Here is a 20,884-nt window from a genome sequence, read left to right on the forward strand (position 1 = left end):
AGACTGGAACTGAGTGAAACTCAGACACGCACAGACCTATAAACACAATAACATGACATGTTTGGGTTACAGCGTTCAGTTTATGATTTTTTTTTTTGTTTTGTTTTGTTTTTTTAACAGAAACCATGACGTTGACGAAATGTTTGACCGGAAATAAGAAGCTGAAAAGAAGCTAACACTATTAGCGAGACAAATGAATAAAACCGAGATGTTTTCCATTATTTGTATTAAAGATTAAACCAGCCGAGGTTTCTCTAGTTTCTCGCGCTCACACTTTTCCTGTTGTTTATGTGTTTTGGCAGTGAGTGGCATTACAGTCCCGTGTCTTGAGTCTCGCTGAAACAAAAAAGGAAACCGCATGTGTGTGTGTGGGGGGGGGTGTGTCTGTGTGTGTCGCTGCGCGTGCGTGCGCGCGCGCGCATTCCTCCACAGCTCCAGGGTGATGAAGAGGTTAAGCCTGCCCCTCCGCGCTGCGCTCTCTCTCGGTTTTCAGCCCACCAGCCCAGCTGCCTCCTCCAATCCAACCTCATACGGCAGCTGAGCGGAGCGCCGAGCAGACATGGACACATCCACGCTTTAACTTTCGCCGCTCTGCCTTCTCCTGCTTCCCTTGCGCTGAGCTCCCAGTGTAGAGAAAGAAAAAAAAAAAAAGACTTCACTGGTTGGCGGCCGCATGGGAATGTAAACATTTCTCCTCCTCCCTCTCCTTTTTTCCAACAATTTCCACTTAATCCCGTCACTTTCCGTGGAAGGGCTATTGTTGTTCCAGGCTTCATGCTCCCCTCATGCGTCGGGAAAGCCATGGCCTCTCCAAGCGCACAGCAGCACCACCACCAGCAGCAGAACCAGGACTACTTCAGGTCGGTGAGCAGCGAGTCCACCACCTACATGATGGTCCCCACGGGGAGCCCCGGCGGGACCGCGCGCCGGGAGGCACCGTCCAAGATGTGGTTGGCCATGGTGGTGATCGTGGTGGTGGTCCTGCAGATTGCGTCCACCACTGGGCTCTTTGTCTACCTGAACATGTCCATCTCACAGGTAGGAGCTGCTTCCCACTTGCTTTTCAAAGTGTGTCTTTACAGCATGTGTGTACGCCTTCTAAAATGTCAAAGATCGGTCAAAAATCTATCACTTAACATTAAGGTACTGATATCATCTCACAGCTGGGCCGGATGTGGCCATTTCCATCGCTATAAACGTAGATTTAGTGGATGTTTATCTTCTGAAGCGATTTCCAGAAATGTTACCTAATGATGTGTTTTGGAATAATAGGTCAAACTTTAATTTCTGAGGTTTTTAATTGATTAGTTGAGTGACAGGAGGTTCTTCCCCACATTTTTAAAATTTATTTATTTTTGACATGTTATGAACTTTCGGGTGCATCGTTCATTCTGGGCTCTTGCTCTACCTGAACATGTTCATGTCGCAGGCAAGAGCTGTTTGCCACTTGTTTTTAAAAGTGGCAAACAGCCACTTATATATATAGATATATATATAGATATATAGATATATAATATCGCAATTTTCATCGCTGTAAACATAGATTTAGTGAATGTTTTTCACCTATTTTCACAAATGTTACCTGTTGATGTTTTTGTCTAACTTGAACTTTTGAGGTTTTTAATTGGTTAAGCGGAAGGAAGTGTTGGTATAGCACTCCCTCACTGTTTGACATGTTAGCTTTCCGAGTGTCTCGTGCACCCGGGGCTCGTGCTCTTCTTACCTGGACATGTTCACGTCGCGGCCGTTTCCCACTCGCCTGTCAGCCGAGGCAACAAATCTTCATTGGATGAAACACACAGATCTTTTCTTTGTTGGAGAAACACACATAAACTAGCCACGAAACAAGCTATGAAAAGCTGAGTGGTTGCTTTTACAAACTTGCTAACACAAATGTTGCATTATAAAACATAATGGAAGGTTTTTGGACACGCGGTTCTTTTTTTTTTTTTTTGACTTGTTAGGCGTTTTCGGGAGGAGGCATGTCCTGCCAGACCGCGGGATCGTCAAACAACGCAATTCAGAAGCAATCCCGATTTTGTGTTTTGCTCTGTCCAGCTGGGTTTATTGAGCAGAAATGAGTTCAGCCTTGTGTGTAAAAGGAGGGGAGCATATTGGAGCCATTTGGCCAAGCGGAGGCTGCAAGCTCTTAAGTAGGTTACAGATGTTGTGTGCAGAGGTGAAAAATGGGGGTCAGTAATGGAGGTGATTCAGACTCCTGGGCTCTGACAAAATGTCATTCTTATCTTCTGAAATAATTCCATAAATAATGCGTAACGCACTTTGTCTGTATCTCTTAAAGCATTCTGCTTGAGAATGGGTTGGTGATATCTCATAATTCAAAACTAAGCTCAGACAAGTAAAACAGTAGTGTCTTTTTGTTGTAGTTGTTTTTTTTTTACTCCTGCAGATAGTGAAAGTGAAAGTCACCAGTTAGAATTGAAATCAGAAGCAACTTGTTGCTCACTGAGTCACAGCAAGGGGGGAAATGTACTCTTTTAAAGCAGGCGTTTGTTTTGCTTCTGCTCGGTGGACTCTTACAGACTCATCAGATAGGACAGATAGAACTTATCAGTCTCTTTGACTCACGATTGTGTCAAAGTCCATCTGTGTCTCCTTTCTCTTCCCATTTCCAATAAACAGCAATCAGATCGAGCCACTGGCGTAAGCAGGAAGAAGCCTCTGCTGTTTGCTAAGTTGACTGCCAGATAAGATGCTTGGTTTCGGATGCTCCCAAAGGAAGTGCCACATGCAAATATACGCAATGCCTTTGAACTTTTTTTCGCATTTGGTCATGCTGCAACCACAACCCTCAATATATTTTGCTGGAACTTTAAAACTTGAAAAGTGTAGCATGCGTTTTATCCAGTGCCCTCGTGTCAGTACCCTATAAAACAAGTTTTCACTGAAATTACAGCCGCTAGTCTCTTGAGGAATTTCTCAAACCGCCTGTGGACATCCAGAGACTGAAAGCTGAACTTAATATTCTCTATAAAATTACTCAAACTCAATCATGCTCCGGAGCATCTGTTAACATTAATCTTAAAGTCTTACCACATATATTCAATTGGAATGTGAATATGCATTGACGCATTCTCACTGATGTGGTCTTGGTGAGCTGGTTTGAGCGAAATACATACCACATTTTTTTTTACTTGTAAAACATTTTGAAAACCAGCGCTTTTTCATGCAACTTCTTGTTGCTCTGCCACATGACATCCCAATACACTGAAGTAAAATTCTTAAGGATAAGAAGGAAGTGAAGTGCTGTCTTGGTTATGCTTATATTCCAACAGGAGACCCAGAGTGTTTTTTTTTTTTCTTTCTGCTGCATTGTCCAGTCTGCGTCGTGGTTCGTCTTTAGTTCTACCCCGGGGTCATCGCGGAGTGTGTCCAGCACTGTCAAGCACTTCACACACACTCTCCTGTTGCAAATGTGTGAGAAAGCAAATATCCAGAGAATATGTGACAACAGGATGTTTACCAGAGCTTCTGCGTCAACCAGGTCTTTCGTGACATTTTTTAATTGATGTTTTGCTTCCAAGCGTCCAGGGTTAATTGTAATCACTGAAAGTAGTTCTGAATGGACTGATGATGATCAGCAGTTCAAGAATATTTCACACATTTTTCATTTTCCATTTTCAAAGGAGTGTTATTCGTTGGTTTGCTTGTCCATTGGCTTTGGCTTCTCCTTTCCTGTCCTGTGTCCACCATCCAATCATTTGTCTTTACATCCAGCTATATATTAGACAATCTGCTTATTCATTCATCTTTTGTCTTTCAGTCTGTTGATCCATGCATCCATCTATTTGCAAAGCTATCAGCTTTTCTTCTTTTTGTCCTTCCATCTGTTGATCCAGCTATCTGTGTCAGTACTTTTTTCTATCATAACACTGCCATATGTGTTTTTTTTCTATCGGTTCTTTGTTTGCTTGGAAATAACTGCCATAAACTCATGCTGAACTTTCGTATTCATAATTCGAAATCTGAAAAACAAGTTACCCTGATGCTCCTCTGACTTCCGCAAGCCTTTTCTTGTTCTTTGGCCTTTCAGAAACATGACTTTAAATGCTTTTAAAAGCGCATTTTAATATTTAGTGTCAGTATTCATTGTCAGTTTTCTGCATTCACATCCGGAAGCAAAATTTCGTTGTATTTTACGCTCTCTTTTATTAACCTGAGAAGAAGCAGCACGTGTGTTTACTTTAAGAACCACTGAAGTCATGTTTCTGGTTTTAAATCGGCCCAGCGGTTAAATTTGCAAGTGTTAAAAGGAGCCCATCTGTTTCACTCCAAACAACTCGATATATTACCGGTCCATTCGGAGACGTCCGAGGTGACAAGCGGTTGGATGGGGAGCGGAATCAGTCATGACACTAGATGGAGAGACTTAATGAAAAACACGGGGCTTGTGTGTGTCTCTCTGTGTGTGTGTGTGTGTGCAGGGGGGGAATCCCCTGGTTCCCATGTGAAGGCCGGCTATTTTTAATCTGGAAACAGGCCCTTTTCTTTCGCTTTGCGGCCCGCTCAACAGGCCGTGCCAGTCTGCTTACGGGACAAAAGATATGCGGGACAATAAACATTGTATGGCGGAGGAATTCTCTGGAGCTTCGGCGTTCACACGAAAACAAACAAACACGTGCAAATACAGAAGCGGCTAGGCGCGGATTCGATGTTGCTGGATGAAGCAAAAACATCAAACCAGGGATATACATCCAGATCATAAGCTCTGCAGCTGCGAGACAAGTCGAGAGAGTGCATTTGGGCAGCTTTCCCAATACATGACAGTAAATGAAAACAACTGAAAGCTGGCTCTCTCTCTCCCCCACACCCCCAAGCATTTTAAATCACATCTAGCTTAAGTACCCCCACAATTTTTCCTAGCAATGTTACATAAAGGCAAGAAATGGGGAGCTTGTGATCCTACACATCTGGTAAGATAACTTTGTGAAGGGCAGGAAATTACATCAAACCAGTAAATCACAACCAGAAATAAACTTGAAACTTCAAGTAATTTAATGCTTTAGTTTATGTGTGTCTACATTTTTTTTTTTTCATTTCACAAACTTTTCCTCATGTTGGGTAAATTTAAAAGCATTGTTCCAGAGCAAGGCAGTCAGTCTTGTAGTGTACATTTATAGTTCTCGCAGTACTGAAGCTAAATTACTTGGGGGTGGACTGTACAAGACTTATGTTTTTTTGCTAATCGGGATTTGATGATTTAGAATTGGTTAAAGCAAAGACATGCTGCACGTCATTGTTTACATCCGGGAATTTTGCGCCTACGCACAACGTTGGAGGGCAAAAAGATTGTTCTTTTACGTGCCATCCACAGCCGTGCTGCCGGGGTAAAACAACTCCGTTAAAATGAAACCTGGAGATGTAGGTATTATTAATTTAGTACAGTGTGCCCCAGCAAAGGGAAAATAATGCAGAAGAACAGTTTTAGAATAACTCAAAACCACTCAAATTCTTCTTTTTTCTCACTCGGCTAGCTACAGACTTGTTGCCATAGCAACTGGCAAACAACAACGGCGCTAGTGTATCAGGACACGCTACCAAAAAAACGTGCCGTCATTTCCCAAACAAAGAGCAGAACATTCGGTCCGTTACAGTTTTACGTTTACAGAGTCGATGTTTATTTTGTGATTATTAATAAAAGATTGTTTGAACACAGCGGTGATTGATTAGCTAATTTAAACACCTGCTCTACTAATTATCTGTCAGACTGCTGGTGTGTGGGTCGCCTTGGTTTTTTTGACTGAACCGAAACACACCGAATTCTGCAGCACACCTACATGTCAAGGTTGTCTAAGTCAAGCTAGCATAGCTCCCACCTCTCTAACTTTTTTTTTTAAATTTAAACTTTTTCCTGACCTTGTCATCTAGTTGTAGTGTTGACAATTAGTAGCAAAGCACTGCGTCCCTTTTGTTTTTTGTATATCACACATACATTTAAGATTTAGCGGGTTATTTTTACAGCTTGACAGATAAAACCAATCATAGTCATTTTTGGCCAGCAGTTTTTTGCCCTCCAGCGTGAAGCTGAGGGGCGGGATCATGCGTGATCACGCCACGCAGGCATCGGCATGATAACGTGCTATAGGCATGATATTGTCATAAAAAATTGCACATGGTGGCCTCGTGCTCAGTGGTGGAGCAGGTGTGCAACATACCGAGGCTTCGGTCCTCGATGCAGCTGTTCTGGGTTCGATTCCAGACCCCTGGTCATTTCCTGCATGTCTTCCCCTTCTCTCTGCCCTACTTCCTGTCCAGCTACCAATGAATAAGAGCCACTAGTGCCAAAAAATCCCCTAAAAACAACACATGAGATTGGAGAAATTAAAAACTCACCATTGTTGCTGTAATCTGCCGTCCTGTTAACAACATACAAATCTTGGGTGTGCTTTCATTGCCAGGAAGCTGCTTATCAGGAAACCTTGTGCTGCGTCTATGGTCAACTATTAAACTTAATAAATATTCATATTTGATAACTTCCTGGATCTGATTACCCTCTAGATTTGAACTCGGTGCTGCAAATACAAACAATACCACTTGGAACCTCCGCTTTACTCTATATGTGTTTATAGAAGCAGGTTGTAGTCGCACGCGCCAGATGTGCGACTGTCACAAACCGGGGCTTTCTGTTACAGTTGTGCTGACTTGTGTAAAGTCTGAAGCTTTTTCTCTGCTATCGTCTGTTTATGTGTATGTAACTCCTTCCTTTTCACATCGCCGCTCCTCTTTGTTATTGTTTGGGTTCACTGATAGGCGCTGATTCACCCTCACGCAACAACACACTCGTTGAGTGCGCCAAAGTTCCTTGTATGTCTGTGTGTGTGAGGTCTGATGCATACTGTTTTCTCTTACTGTGGAGGTTTTTGTCGGGTAAGCGGATGTGTGTGGTCCGTGCAGTCCAAAAAATTGGCCAATTTGTCATCTTTCTTCCTTGTTAGCATGATTTAAGTGTGTGCTTGCACAATGATTTCTAGGGATTTGGTCTTTGTTATGAACAAACTGAGAGAAAACTAGGATAAATCTATCAAAATATTGAGAGGTTTCCTTCCTGCAACATGCCTACAGTAGTAAAGGGGTCAGGTTTAGAGGTACTTACTACTAATTCAGTGTGTAAAATGTAGCATTTATCTTGTTCTGTGTTCAGTGCGCGGCATTGAGGACGTCCTGTGTTTATTCCTAGAGTTCTGGTTTGGACTTTTGCTTCCCACCTCAAAAGGTCATCTGAGGATCTTTTGGACAACGCAACAAACCATAGATTAGCTCATGTCCAGCCTTCTGCCAAATGTGACTTCAGCTCAGCCTCCGATTGCCAGGAAAAGAGACGGAGGAGTCACGCAAAAACAGACTGAGATTCAGCGGTAACAAAAAACAGTGAAGAGAAATTTTCACGGTATAGCATCTAAGTCACTTTTATAGTCAGAAACTGTCTCTCCTTGAAAGTAAAGATAACAATCATGTATCCTCTCTGCAGATAGAGATCTCAGAGGAAAGAACACGCTGATTGAAGAAGCCATCTGGTTTTGCTATTAAAGAAGTCGATGTAGCCTTTTCTGTAATCCACTTGTGTAGTAACAAACTGGCTAAGCCTGCAGTAGAAATTGTCAGTTAAATATTATCGTTTTGTCTCAATTTCACAATTAAATGGGGTCCCGAATTCAATGCCCATGATGGGCGTTGAAGTCCCATGTTGGGCAACATTGTTCACACCAATGTTGGGCCAACGGGGAGTGGACTACCTGGTGCCTGGTTGACCAACAGCACAAGGTCAAGCAGCAGGTGCTTTCCAGACCTGGCTCTAGAAGGGTTTGCCTTTACAAATACGACTGCATCTTATGTTTTCTTCATAAGAAGATTGGGCTTGTCGTGGCATGTTTCACAAAACATGTGTGTGTGTGTGTGTGTGTGTGTGGTTTGGGCACAGTAAAATCTTTCCATCTCATATTAGCAATTAGACAACATTTTGGAGCAAAATAAAATCTGTCACTCCAAATATTTAGATTTAATTCATAGCCACTAATAACTAATCCCCCATACACCACAAACTGTAGCCAAAATACACAACGACCTCTCTCTCTCGCTCTCTCTCTGCCTGTCTTTCCACCTCCTGTCCCCCCCTGTAGTCTCTGTGTGTTATGATTAAGGGTCCACATCACAGAATCAAGTTACAGTCAGTTTTAGGGCTCAAGGGTGGGACGGATTTTTCAGCAGTGATGCAAATACTTTTTAAAAGGATTTTTTTTTTAGGCAGATGGTAAGAGGAACTAATAATCTGGATTCAAAAGAGATCCGTGGGCACCGATCAAAAATGATGGAATGTGTTTTATGAGGGCAAAAGCCCTCAAAAAAGCATATGAGAAAACAAGAGGATTATGTATAAATAACTGTTGAAGGAAGGTGAAAGGTAGATCCATTTGGCTTCATTTTGTGTCTTGTCTCTGCTTCTTAAGTTAAAATGACAAGGCCAAAACCGATGTCAGCTGGCTAAAGTACATCAACAATTCAGCTTTTTGGCTTACTGAAATTCCAGAGTCATGCGATGCAAGTTACTGAAACCTCCAAAAGACAAGTTCTTCCTCAACTTTTTGGTCTGCACTGTACCAGAATCAGCCCAGTGTCCAGGCAAAGACCTGCATGCATGCTCCCTGTTTGTGTAGCCAGGTCATTTGGACCAGGATGAAACGGAAATCAGGGATCAGAAGGGAAAATGAGTGGAAAGAGAAGAGAGGGAGTTTGGAGTAGAAACAGGACTCCGAGTCCTGTTTGGAGTTTTAGAGGAGTCTCTCTGTTTTAGACTCCCCTAAAAGGGGAGTCCTGTTTTAGGACCAGGGAGTCCTAAAACAGTCAAAGCAGTGACAGAGGAGGAAGATGGATGGGTTACCTAAAGTCCTTATTTAAACCCACCATGCAATACCCTCCAAACAATGGCTGTCCATGAACAGATCTATCATAGAAAGTGCTGTAATACCAATAAAGATTTGTTTTTTCCTTTGTTTATGGATTTTCTTTTGGACTTGTCACTCAAGTAAAATAAAACAACAAAAAAAACAATGGTTTTATTTTACTAATAAAATAAAAGCGTTAGCTTTTTAGGGGTGTAGCTCTTATTTTGAGAAACAAATTTCTTGGTTGAGCACAAAATAATGTGAAATGTAAAATGTGTTGGAATCAATACTTCTAGGATTAACTAGTCCTTTATAAGCCCATATTTATATCGTGGTTCTTCTAAAGTCAAGATTACATTATTTTACTCAGACTCTGCAAAGCTTATGAACTTTTTGCTAAAAAATACTACTTTATAGTTCTTTTTATTGTTTTGTCAAATATCGTTTTGTATTACTGGTCAACAGTTGGGGAGATAGAAATTCTTATTTCATGAGTTTATTATGAGTAATAATAAATACATTTTGAAGATAAAGTCATTCAGCTTTGGATTTGTGCATAACAAATCATGTCCCCTTTAAGTGGACCATCAGTATTTTTGTTGCTGTATTATTCCAGTGAGAAAGTTTAACTGTTTTCATTGTAAAAAAAAAATAAGTGAAATGCTCCATCAACCATGCGAGACTAAACAAACTCAGGTTTTAAAATCTTCACACTGTTTATATTGTTTGGCTTCTTTTTTTATGAGGTATTTTTCATCGTCTTTGCCGTCGGTCGTTCCCGTCCAGTCGGTCTCTCGCTCCGCTGATAAAAGAGAAGCGCACAACAAAATCTTTAAATATGAACTTTCACTGCAGCTCCCTGCGGCTTTAAAAGCCCACTGAGAAAAAGACGTGAAAGTCGTCTCAACAAATGAGGTAGAAAAAACAACAACAATAACAATAAAATGGAGTGTGTTTCTGTCAAACGGCAGAAAAATTCCCATAAACCCCAGAACACTGGGGCTTTAACAAAGGGCCGAGGCTGAATAGGAAGAACGATGCAGAGCCGAGGATTAACTGTAAAGTCAAAGAGAACCGGAGAGCCATGAGCTGCTGTGCGTCGTACCATGTAATTGAGGACAGAAAGCCAACACACAGACACACACACATGTAAGACTTTTGGTTAGGCTAGCTTAACAACGCAGCACATTTGTGTTCTCATGTTGGAATGCTAATTAGGACGTGACCACAGCTGTGTTTGTGTGTCTCTCAGCTAATACTGTCTCCTATCACTGCGTTTGCTCAGCTAACAGGGCAATAAAGTGCTAATAAATGCTAGTTAGTGTTTGCAAAAGCAGTGAACACACGCATGCGACACCATCTAGCACGTAGCTATTTATGCTGCTCATATTTATGCTTATTATGCCAACATTTAAGGATTTTAAAACCTAAAAGTTTGGAATAAAATGATTTCATAATAAGCTGGTATTAGTTGGACAATTAGTCGAACGAGCTTGATGAGAGGTTACTCTGGATTTCAATCTAAATCAAGAAACAAGGTGTACACTGATGATCTTTGACCCTTTGGTTTTGTAAAAATTTAATGAACTTAGGCTCTGTTATGTTTTTTATCCTTCAGAAAGTTCAGAATCAGCAGTTCAAACTTAAAAGAAAATCTGAATCCATTCAATTTAATATTTTTTGTAGTATAGGACAAGTAAATAAAAAAAAAAACTCAAAGAAAAATAGTCATTGAAGTAGGCAAAGTATTTTGAAAACAAAGATCTTAAATCTCACAATTTGCAATAAAGTAACTTGAATTACCAATGACGTACCTTGGCATACAAATTAAACATGACGCTATAAGCTTTGTCATCCTTTTAAAAGTCTCTTGACCTATATAGTGTCAGCAATTAGTCAACCTATTTCTAAGAAGTAGGTCAAGTGAGATGACTAGAGAAACTTACAGGACCTGAGTGTTTGGTGGAAGAATAGGAGCAAATCCCGCTAAGAAACGTGATTACATTAGTGACAATACTTGATAAAGTGGGTGTGTCAAAGTACAAACATTGCTCATGTTTGTTGTCAGGCCTTCTGGAATGTGTGGTGCTATGAAGTGGAGAAGTCCAAGAATATCAAAAACAAATGTCTAAAATATATTTTTTAAAAATGTATAATCTTTACCTTATTTCTGGAAAGCAGTGTACTTTGACAGTATTATAACATTTATCTATTAGTCTTCAAAATTCTTGCCATTTTCAGAGTTCAAGAAACAGATGAAGGTTATTGTTTAATGTGCAAAATGGAAAACTGTTTGCATGGACCTCCGACAATGAAATGCAGCTCCGCTCAATCCATTTTCACCGACCTCCTCTCTTGTGCTGATCCACCTGGCCCTCATCTTGTGGTAACCAAATTATTCCCATTCCTACTGTAAACATATACAGAAGCTGCTTTTCTTTGCTGGAAAGTCTTCTACAACTGAACCACAATTAAAGGTGCACACTTACAGAGAACTGGCAAAGGATTTTTTAAATGTATGCTGCTATTTTTGCTTTAAACACGTTTATTCTGTTTAAGATTTGTCTTTCCCAATAAATTCAATACTTTATTCACTGCTGGTGACTTAATTCTCAACCTGTTGTCACAATGTTCCCTATCTTGCTATGTTTGCTAGCGCATTGAAAAACATCTGTCACAAAGGCCAAAGTAGCAGTAGTGCATTAATATTGGGATTAATTTACTGTAGTTTTAAACCGTGTCAAGATGGAGCATGCTACTGTTGTCTAGATATGAACATATCTTTTTATTTTATTTAGTTTTATTTTTGTTTTTAAGGATCAACTGATGGTCTGGTAGTGTAATTTTAATGCTTTATCAGGCCTCAAGCTTTACTATTAGCTGAATAAATCAGAAAGCATCAATTTCACTTTTTAGTTTCAAGCTTCTGCCAAGCTGAGGTGAGTGAACCACCACCAGTGCATTTTGTAGGATTTGGCAATTTCATACTTTTGTCATTGTTAAAATATTGGTGAATGTATCCAAAAAATTTAATGTTCTGGTGATGAAACATTTTAGCTTCAATAACATTCCATGCCAGCTACGCTAAAGCTAACACAGACAAAATGCTAGCTCTGAATATACGTGGTAAACAAAGATTTACTCTTCTTCAGAGACAGTATGGTTGTATTGGAAATATTTATAAATGTATGCGCATTTCTATTTCCCACCTTTTGAATGTATACTTATAAATAACAGTGGAAACTTAGCATAAGGATAGCTAATGACAAGCAACAGCACATGAAAAGACTAGATTTAAGTCATTTTGGGGTGTTACTGGATTAGCATGATCCCAGCCTGAAAATGGAGATTTGTTCTGGTACAAGAAAAACATTTTCTTGGAATCAGCCAGAACATGTCCACAGGCATTTTCTCTTTCTAATTCTAGTGCTAGTTTTTTTTTGTTTTAACTCTGAACTCAATAATAAGAGCTGCCTGTCCACCTGTCAGATCGCATAAATGTAACAATTAAATGACCATTGAATGCTTTTCACTCTAATCTCTCCCAAATCTCTTCTCCAGCTCTTGTCCATGACGGTTTACTCACTAAACCTTACTGTTGGCCTCATCCCTTGTCCTGCCAATAAAAAACATTTTGGTTTTGACTTTTTATTTAAAATAATATCTGTCTATAACCCCTTACAAGATTTTAGCGGTTAAAAAAGAGAGACAAAATCTCTGGTCATTGTTGTTCCATTCTATCAGAGTCTCTGGAGTAAATTTTTGGCCGTATGTCTCTTGAAATAACTTCACATTTGTAGGAGCTTCTAAGGTGTTTGGACATGCAGGAACAAAAGTCATCCGTAAATCAACCTTTGAGCACACATTTGGCTCCGTGTGCAGCTGCCGAAAGGAAAACCGTAATAATATCTTTGGGGCGAAAAGGGTAGTAAGTCAAAACGTCCCTTCAAGTCTTGAATTTAAAGTAACATTGTCAGTTTTTGTTAACTGTCTTTGCCTGTAAAATACAGTCGGCGAGCGGGCGCAAACTCCACATGACAGCGTCGTAGCTCTGACACGGCGTTGTATCACAAAAAGAACTGATTGCGTTTTCCACAAATTGCCATTCGGTGTTTAATTTTTGGCTTAATTTGAATTTAGGTTTTAATATCCAAATAAATGGAGTAATTCCTTCCAGACGTTTGGCAGAGAGGCAGACGAGACACATACTGTACTAGTTATGAGAAAAGCACAGAAGTCTTGTTTCCAGAAATGGATGCGTAGGCCTCAGCCTTTTGTAACATAGATAAAAATCTAGAATTATTATGAAAGCATGCTTCCAATATCAGACCGGGGCTTTAAAATTATTAATATCAGGGAGCGAAAAAAGAAAACCTCTAGACGTTTAACCGATGCTTACATGTTTCTGTTTCTACTTTGAGAGTTACATTGATTTTCCTCTAGGGGAGCTCATAGTGAAACAGATCATTCATTTCTGAAATGTGTTGTAAAACTTCTAAGGTAAAGGTTAAAAAAAATCTAAAATAGAGCTATAATTTTGTGAGTAAAGCAGGGGCGCCATGTAGGGAAAAGTTATGACAATTCTAAGAGCCCCTGATCAACAGGGGGCCCTCCATAATTTTTTTATTTTTTTTTGTTCATAGAAATTTTTAAAAAAGGGGGCCCTGTCAATTACAAAATTAATTATATTGTGGGTTTTTTTTAAATTGTTTTTAGCAGTAAAAATTAAATGTTAGACCAAGACCAGACCAAAAAGCACACATCCATATTTGCACTGACTAATAAACTTGTTTTTCTGTTTTTCGTCTTTCACAAGGCAGAAACATCCAGGAAATGTTTCCAACTCGGCTGTCGGCATTAATCATCTCATTTAGAGAAAGATCTATGAACTGGAACAACTTCCCTTTCAAGCCTGGATTCTCGGAACAATCAAGGAAAACATAATAATGACAACAAATCCCTCTAGAGTCTCTAACAGGTTCCCTTGGCCTCTAAAAGTTGGCAAATGTGCAAGTTGGCAGCTTCAGTAGCGTTCAACACCTCGTGAAATATTTGAGATGTCTCTGAGTAATTTCTGCTGGATAACAATAACCGGTCGAGTCGCATGGCAAAGTTACAGCACGTCAACAAAGAACAGCTGTGGAGGGGAGGCCTTGACTGCTGTCGCATTGGCGTGGCTTTGAATCTAAATTTGAAAAACAGATCTAGTTTCTGTCAAATCCTTCTGGAATAACACAAGCCATGACCGAAATGAAACACATCTAGCTTTCATTTGAGGATAAATCTTACTTTTCTTCTCTGAACTGTTGAGAAGAGTCATTGGGAGAATAAGCCATCATTGAGAAATATTACATACTAACCAAAAGTGGTGTGACTTTATTTGCAGATATTATTTTGAATCAGGATAAAGTGTTGGCATTTGAAAGTATTAGACTCTGATGAAGTTGTGGTTTCTTTCACCAGAGAATCAAGGCGTGTTTGGATGAGGAAATAAAATCATAACATAATGAAAAGCTAAAAAACTATCAATTTAACGTAATACTGCCCCTTTAAAAGAAAGCACACTCTTTATTTTCAATGACTCACCACTATAGAAGGAATTTAAAAAGCAAAAATATATATACATATGCATCAACTCAATCCCTCAACAAAGTTTTAAGTTTTAAGAGACAAGACAATCATTGACAGGCGTGCAACTTAGGTGGCAGTTTGGATAAATGTGATTAGAATAGCAGAGTTTAAAAATATACACACACCCAAGCCGCTAACCAGATTGCGAGAAGGTCACACAAGACGCCCTGTGCTCTCGGAAGACACTAATTCAGGAAAATGTCCTGCCCCATCAATGATTTCCTCAGCTCCATAAACCACCTGCGAATGTCCGTAGGCGCTACAAGTGGAATACCAGGATGTGACACCAAAGGTCAGCAGTCTGAACCAAGACTTTGTTGAAAATGACCAGGACATTGGTGGGGAGTCATGTACATTTGACCTGCTTTAGAAAATGCAGCCTCTGCTAGGCCTGTTATGGTATGCTAGCTATTCTTGTAGTGATTCTGAACCAAAAACACTAACAGGACGAAGGAGAAATATGTACTTTCTCTCCTACAAGTCTTTTTTTGCCTTGCATTGTAAAACATTCTCCATACCACCGAGTTAATTTTTCGCAATACTCTACCCTCACCTCGTTTCAGGCGTGAACTCATGTCTGAAAGCTTCTCAAGTGGAAAGTTGTTCAAGCATGCTATCGGGTTTAATCTCCACATCTGTAATCCAAGCACATGTAAACACAACACAGACCTTCTGCAGAGGGTTTCAGTAGGAATGTGAAAGGTAGAATCCCCAGAGTCCTCTGAGAGTTTATTGTGGCTGACATCTCTCTCTCTCTGTTAGTAAGGCAGGCTGACAGGCAAGCAGACGTTTCTCATACAAACACAATCTGTTCGTCATTCCAGTTTTGCCCAAGTACCTTCTCCTTCCCTTTAAAGAATAGCTGCAACACAACTCTAAAAGTAAGGGGCTTCAGGCTTCAGCCTCCCTGAAGTGACTGCGATTTTTGTCTTGAAACAAACTCCAGTCAGCTGCAATTCATGTCAGCCTAAAACCACGTAGAGCTCTGTCTTGAGTCATGCTTTGTCACCACCTCCATACATAACCACATTAACTGTAAATGACAAACATGCCCACCCACAGGCCTCTTAAGCAGCCCGCGGGAAACACATCGTCCCAGTTAGTGGAGTTTCACCACATCCACTGTGTGTCCTTGAGTCAGCATCTGCTTTCAACTGGACTTTAATAGTCCCCCCCCCCCACCCCTTTTTTTTTCCATCCACTTCACTTAATCGAACAGGACTCATAATGGAAAAGTATTTTCTTAAGTTTGTCCTGATCTGCTGAGGCAAAAAATGTTCTGGTTAATCTTAATTTGGTTAAATACACACCCTGAAGATAAACGATCTCCAGCTGTGTCCATTCAGATTGGATGCCACGTCGGAGCGGCTGCATGCATTTTCAGTTGTGGGTCGTCTGGTGAGAGAGGGAGCTTTAATAATTGCTGTGATTTTTGTATTCTGCTACATAGAGCAGTGAGGTTAACGGAGGGGGGCAGCTGGCGTTTGTGATATCACAATGTAAAGGGTCTCTATGCATTAACCGAACGCCTTGGGGGCAATGCAGTGGCGCAGGGGAAGAGCGCATGACCCATGAGGCCTCGGTCCTTACCGGTACGTTCGTGTATTCACACAGTTTTTGGCTCGGCTTTGAACCCCAGCACTCTGGGAAAACCTGTGTGATCAGGTACAGTTAAAGAACCACAGGGCAAGTGGACTGTAGAAAGAAATTGCAGTTTGTACAAACAAATAAAGTTAGAATGTGAAGATGCCGTCTTGTTCTGTTGGACCCAACATTTGGGTATTGGCTCATGTATCATACTATCTGCACTAAATGCATAACCTTTAAGGAACTTATTTGGGGATCCAGGCGTAGTGTGTTGCAATAAACCGGATACACTTGAGTAAGTTTTATTCTCGTAACTGATATTGTGGATTGGATATTGTTCACATGTACTATCAAAGAAGTTGTAAATGGTCTGTTTACAAACTCTTCATAATCTTAAAATAAATGATAAGTTCTTGTGGGGGAACCCCAAGACTCAATCCTGGGACCCCTCCTGATTAATGTCTACATTGTTCCCACTAGCTCAGGTTCTAGCAAGAAATACGATTAGCTACCATAACTATGCAGATGCTACACAGCTCTACGTTATGATGTGACCGGGAGGCTGAACCCATCCATCAAGCACTGAACAAATCAATGTGTGGATGTGTGATACCTTTCTCCAGCTGAACAGAAACAAAACTGAAGTTATTATCTTTGGACCTAAAGAAGAACGATGTAGAGTCAGGGCACACAGTTGGCCTTGATTACTAATAAGTATAAGATTGATCAACATATTTGATGTGTATTTGCTTCATGATTTTAATGATGACATTGCACAAAATGTAACATTCACAATTGGATTGTGATCATTTTGATGATCATCACAATGACATAAAGCACTTTGAACTGCCTTGTTGCTGAAATGAACTTGACTTGACTTGAAAGATAAATCTTTACAGCTTACTTTCTCTTTCTCGGCCTGATTCACTGGAAACCACGGTCGCCTTGAGCGTTTCTGCCGCTATGTGAGAACACAGGTGACAGAGACACTCTGGAAAGTCCTGATTTCTTCTCACTGATCCTTCGTTTTGCCATCTTCCTCTTCTCTCCCCTTACTTTTTTTCTTTTTCTTCCATCATTGCTTAAGTGATATCAGGAGCCAGAAACACAACTCCCGAGAGAAAAGCTAAACTTGATTGTAGCCACGTTAGATAAAAAAAATAATCGCCATAAACTCAAAGGGAGCCACACTGTCTGTATCTTTATCTCCACAAATCTTAACAACTCCTTTTTTCCCCCCAAACAGTGACATTCTTAATTGTTTGAAGCAAGAAGGAAGTTAAAACAGAAATAAAGAAACAGCAGGCAGGTTCCACCCTGCTTTTGTATGTCTTTAAACTCTCTAAACTGGAAGAAATCCAAAGGGGCAAAATTCACAAAGAAAGGTCATCGTTCCCACATGCACGAGCAGGGAGTGGTTTTCTGCTGTCTCGCTGCGGGCTTGTGTACACTCTCACGAATATTAGCTCATGCAAACCCTCGCCTGCACCGTCGACTCACAAAAGAAACTTGATTGCATGACTTGGCGTGGCGTTGCGATTGGCAGGTGAAACAATCGGCTGTTAGCGCTCCGCAGGTCTCGGAGGCACATGCTTGTTAGTTGACATTCTGCATGCCTGGTGACGAAAGGAAACCTGCAGCGAACTCACAAACGACTCGGAGGAGGAACCTAACTCAGCTGAATTCAAGACCGCCTTCGGGCTTTGAGTTGTTGTTGACCAGAAGAAGAATTGACGCTTGAAAGCTACAATTAAAATCAAGAGAGTAAAAAAAAACCCCCAAAAAACTGACATTTTCTAACAAAAGCTTAAACTCCTGCAGAACGGTCTCGGCCACTAAATAAATTACAGCGCTAAAACACAGTGTGATGTACGGAGGTAGGAATGTCTTCTTACACTCCGCTCTGCTCTGCCCATAAGGCCATTATGTGACATCCATCTGTGTCTAATTCCACGTAATTTTCCTTTGAATTCACATGCTTAATCTTACACAGACATATTATTCCACTGTAATTATGTGGAAAGAAAAAAAAAAGACATCCCCATTACTAAATTACTCCAAAACGTTGCAATCAAAGCAACTTTTTAATGTGTACCCAATCAACAACGCATGCTCTCATTTAAGTCTGAAAGCAGAAATTGACCTTATGAAGGCGTTTGGTTCGGTAATAGTGAAATCAAAGCTGAAAGGAGGAGTTTATTGGCAGTATAAAAAAAAAACTGCAATCCCGCAGTTAAATTGGCATTTATGCCAATTTAGCTGGATTAAAATGAAATAATTCTCTTGAATGCAACATCAGCACTCTTACACTTCAAAAAACACAAAATCTTACAGAGTATTTCTGATCTAGTTTCTAGTGCAAATGTCTTCACTTGAAATAATATAAAACTAATTTAAAGGTAACTTTTCAACAAAACATAGGAGCTTGTTTTAAGCCAATAATTCCTTTATATTGATGAAAAAGTTGTAGATTGTGTCACATGTAACATTGGAAAAGGGTCCTGCTAATCATTCGCAAGTCAGCAAAGTTTTTGCACTTCTGCGTCTCATTGAATGATTCATGGTTTTGTCATTTGACCAGTTTCACTTTCAGTTCATCTTATCGGGGAACAGTTTTGAGAAAGGAAGATCTTTACCTAAACAGAGTCCAGAGATTGGCATTTTGCGGCCGTGTTTCCGTCGTCCGGGGAATTTCGCAAAGACCAAACACTGAGGAAAATCGGAAACAAATAAGTGAGTCATGGAGTCGTAGATGCAGAAGTGCTCACATTGGGGAGCGAGGGATCAGTTTTGGGGGCATTTTAACAAACACCTTCAGGACAGGGCTGGGACTTTCTTGTGTTTCCAGACTTAGAATGAATTTAATATGAAACCCAAAGCTACAAGTCTGCAACAATAAGCACTGTGCAACATTTTTGTTTCCTTTCCCGATTAACGGATGTCTATCTTGTGCTTTCTTACTTTCTTACTTAAGGACATCAGAAGCACAGCCAGCACTTGTGTGGTTGCGTGACCCCAGAGTTTTCTAGACCCCTTCGCTGTTATTAGTGTGTTTTGGTCAAAACTCTCATAAAGCCCACCCCCCCTAGAAACTGATATGTACTGTATGTAATGTTTTTTTGGCAAAGTGCAGGAGGAAGAGGGGATCCGTTGTTGCACATTAAACAAAGACAACGCTCGTTTCGATTGCTCCACTGCACGACAGAGTGCTGAGAAAACTGACAGTCATTAAACATGCAACAGGGATAAATCACTTGCCTCCAACAAATAAATCAATGTCAGATCCTCACTGGCTGCCTGCCAAAAGCACACTGAAGCCCTACAGGGATGACAAAGAGGGAAAAACATAAACTCATATGGGCAAACCCGTACACACGCAGTGGTGCAGATAAAACCGACTCATGTCAACCAAATTGTGTGATTATTTGAGAGTTGCCTGGGTAAATAAATTACGTTTCTTCCTTACAGAAAGAAAATAAGCTACATGTTTTAATCAATGATTTTGCCTAATTTAGCTAGTTGTTGCTAACTACAGATGCAAAGACTATAATGAATTGTGCTTCTTTTTTTTTTATTGTCCTGTGGTCTGAGCGTGATGTTCAGGAGGAGCGCAGCAGATGTTATAGACTGTGGGGCAGCGGGGCGGTATCCTGTCAGACCGTCAGTTTCCGAATCCACACCCACACACACACACAATCTTGCAAAAGCACATGCAGGGTCAGTGTGACTCTGCTGGACCGCGCACAGCTTGTTTTAAGCCAATAATTCCTTTATATTGGTGAAAAAGTTGTAGATTATGTCACATGTAACATTGGAAAAGGGTCCTGCTAATCATTCGCAAGTCAGCAAAGTTTTTGCACTTCTGCGTCTCATTGAATGATTCATGGTTTTGCCATTTGACCAGTTTCACTTTCAGTTCGTCTTATTGGGGAACAGTTTTGAGAAAGGAAGATCTTTACCTAAACAAAGTCCAGGGCTTGGCATTTTGCGGCCGTGTTTCCGTCGTCCGGGGAATTTCGCAAAGACCAAACACTGAGGAAAATCGGAAACAAATAAGTGAGTCATGGAGTCGTAGATGCAGAAGTGCTCACATTGGGGAGCGAGGGATCAGTTGTCTGGTCCAAATGACACAATTGCATGAGACTGAAAAAGTCTTTTGAAAAAGACATGACTACATCATGTCTTTTTCACAGTGATTCATTACTGCCAAAACAATGCATCCCAATTAAAGCACATTGAGAAACTTTCCAATGATTTGAATTGAAATTAAAACCTTTGTTCCTTCATGCTGCGTTCCAGTTACCTCGGAATTTGACAATTTTGCACCACTGACAGCCCGATGCAAACCTGAAAATTTACGCAGAATGAACTCACACGTTTCAGCTTTTTGGGCAGATTCAGCTACCATAATTTATGTAGTAGGGCTAATGTTATTCAACTGAGACGATGGGACAAACTTAATGGTCTCTTGTAAAAGCAAAGATGTTTAATAGCACCTGATATAATATTGTATCCTAAAGATCAACTCATCCATTTTTAGTCTGAATTTTGCTGATTTGTCTCTCTTCCTTGCTGAAAAGCCCTCCACTACTTTGAGGATTTCTTCAATTTCATACAAACGCTACATCAGGTAAGGGAACAACAACAGAACCTCAGACCGAAATAGTGAAACTGTCCGTTTAAGTCCCTAAGAAAGATACAAAGTCGTGTTTACGTACCCATGTAGACTGGATGTAAACGAGTGTGTCTGAGGCTCAGCAGGATGG

At 40.5% G+C, this 20,884-nt stretch overlaps 1 protein-coding gene across 1 annotated transcript in view; it reads left to right on the forward strand.

Annotated features, from left to right (window-relative positions):
- The first annotated feature begins 461 nt into the window (after positions 1 to 461).
- tnfsf10l (TNF superfamily member 10, like) overlaps positions 462 to 20,884 on the forward strand; it is a 70,991-nt gene continuing 50,568 nt past the window's right edge. The window contains exon 1 of the mRNA XM_032582774.1: positions 462 to 1,038. Within this exon, the coding sequence (XP_032438665.1) occupies positions 775 to 1,038 (264 nt within the window). The 5' untranslated portion in view covers positions 462 to 774. The remainder of the gene's footprint in view (positions 1,039 to 20,884) is intronic.

The sequence above is a fragment of the Xiphophorus hellerii genome, chromosome 14 (assembly GCF_003331165.1).
Source record: "Xiphophorus hellerii strain 12219 chromosome 14, Xiphophorus_hellerii-4.1, whole genome shotgun sequence".
Taxonomy (NCBI): Eukaryota; Metazoa; Chordata; class Actinopteri; order Cyprinodontiformes; family Poeciliidae; genus Xiphophorus; species Xiphophorus hellerii.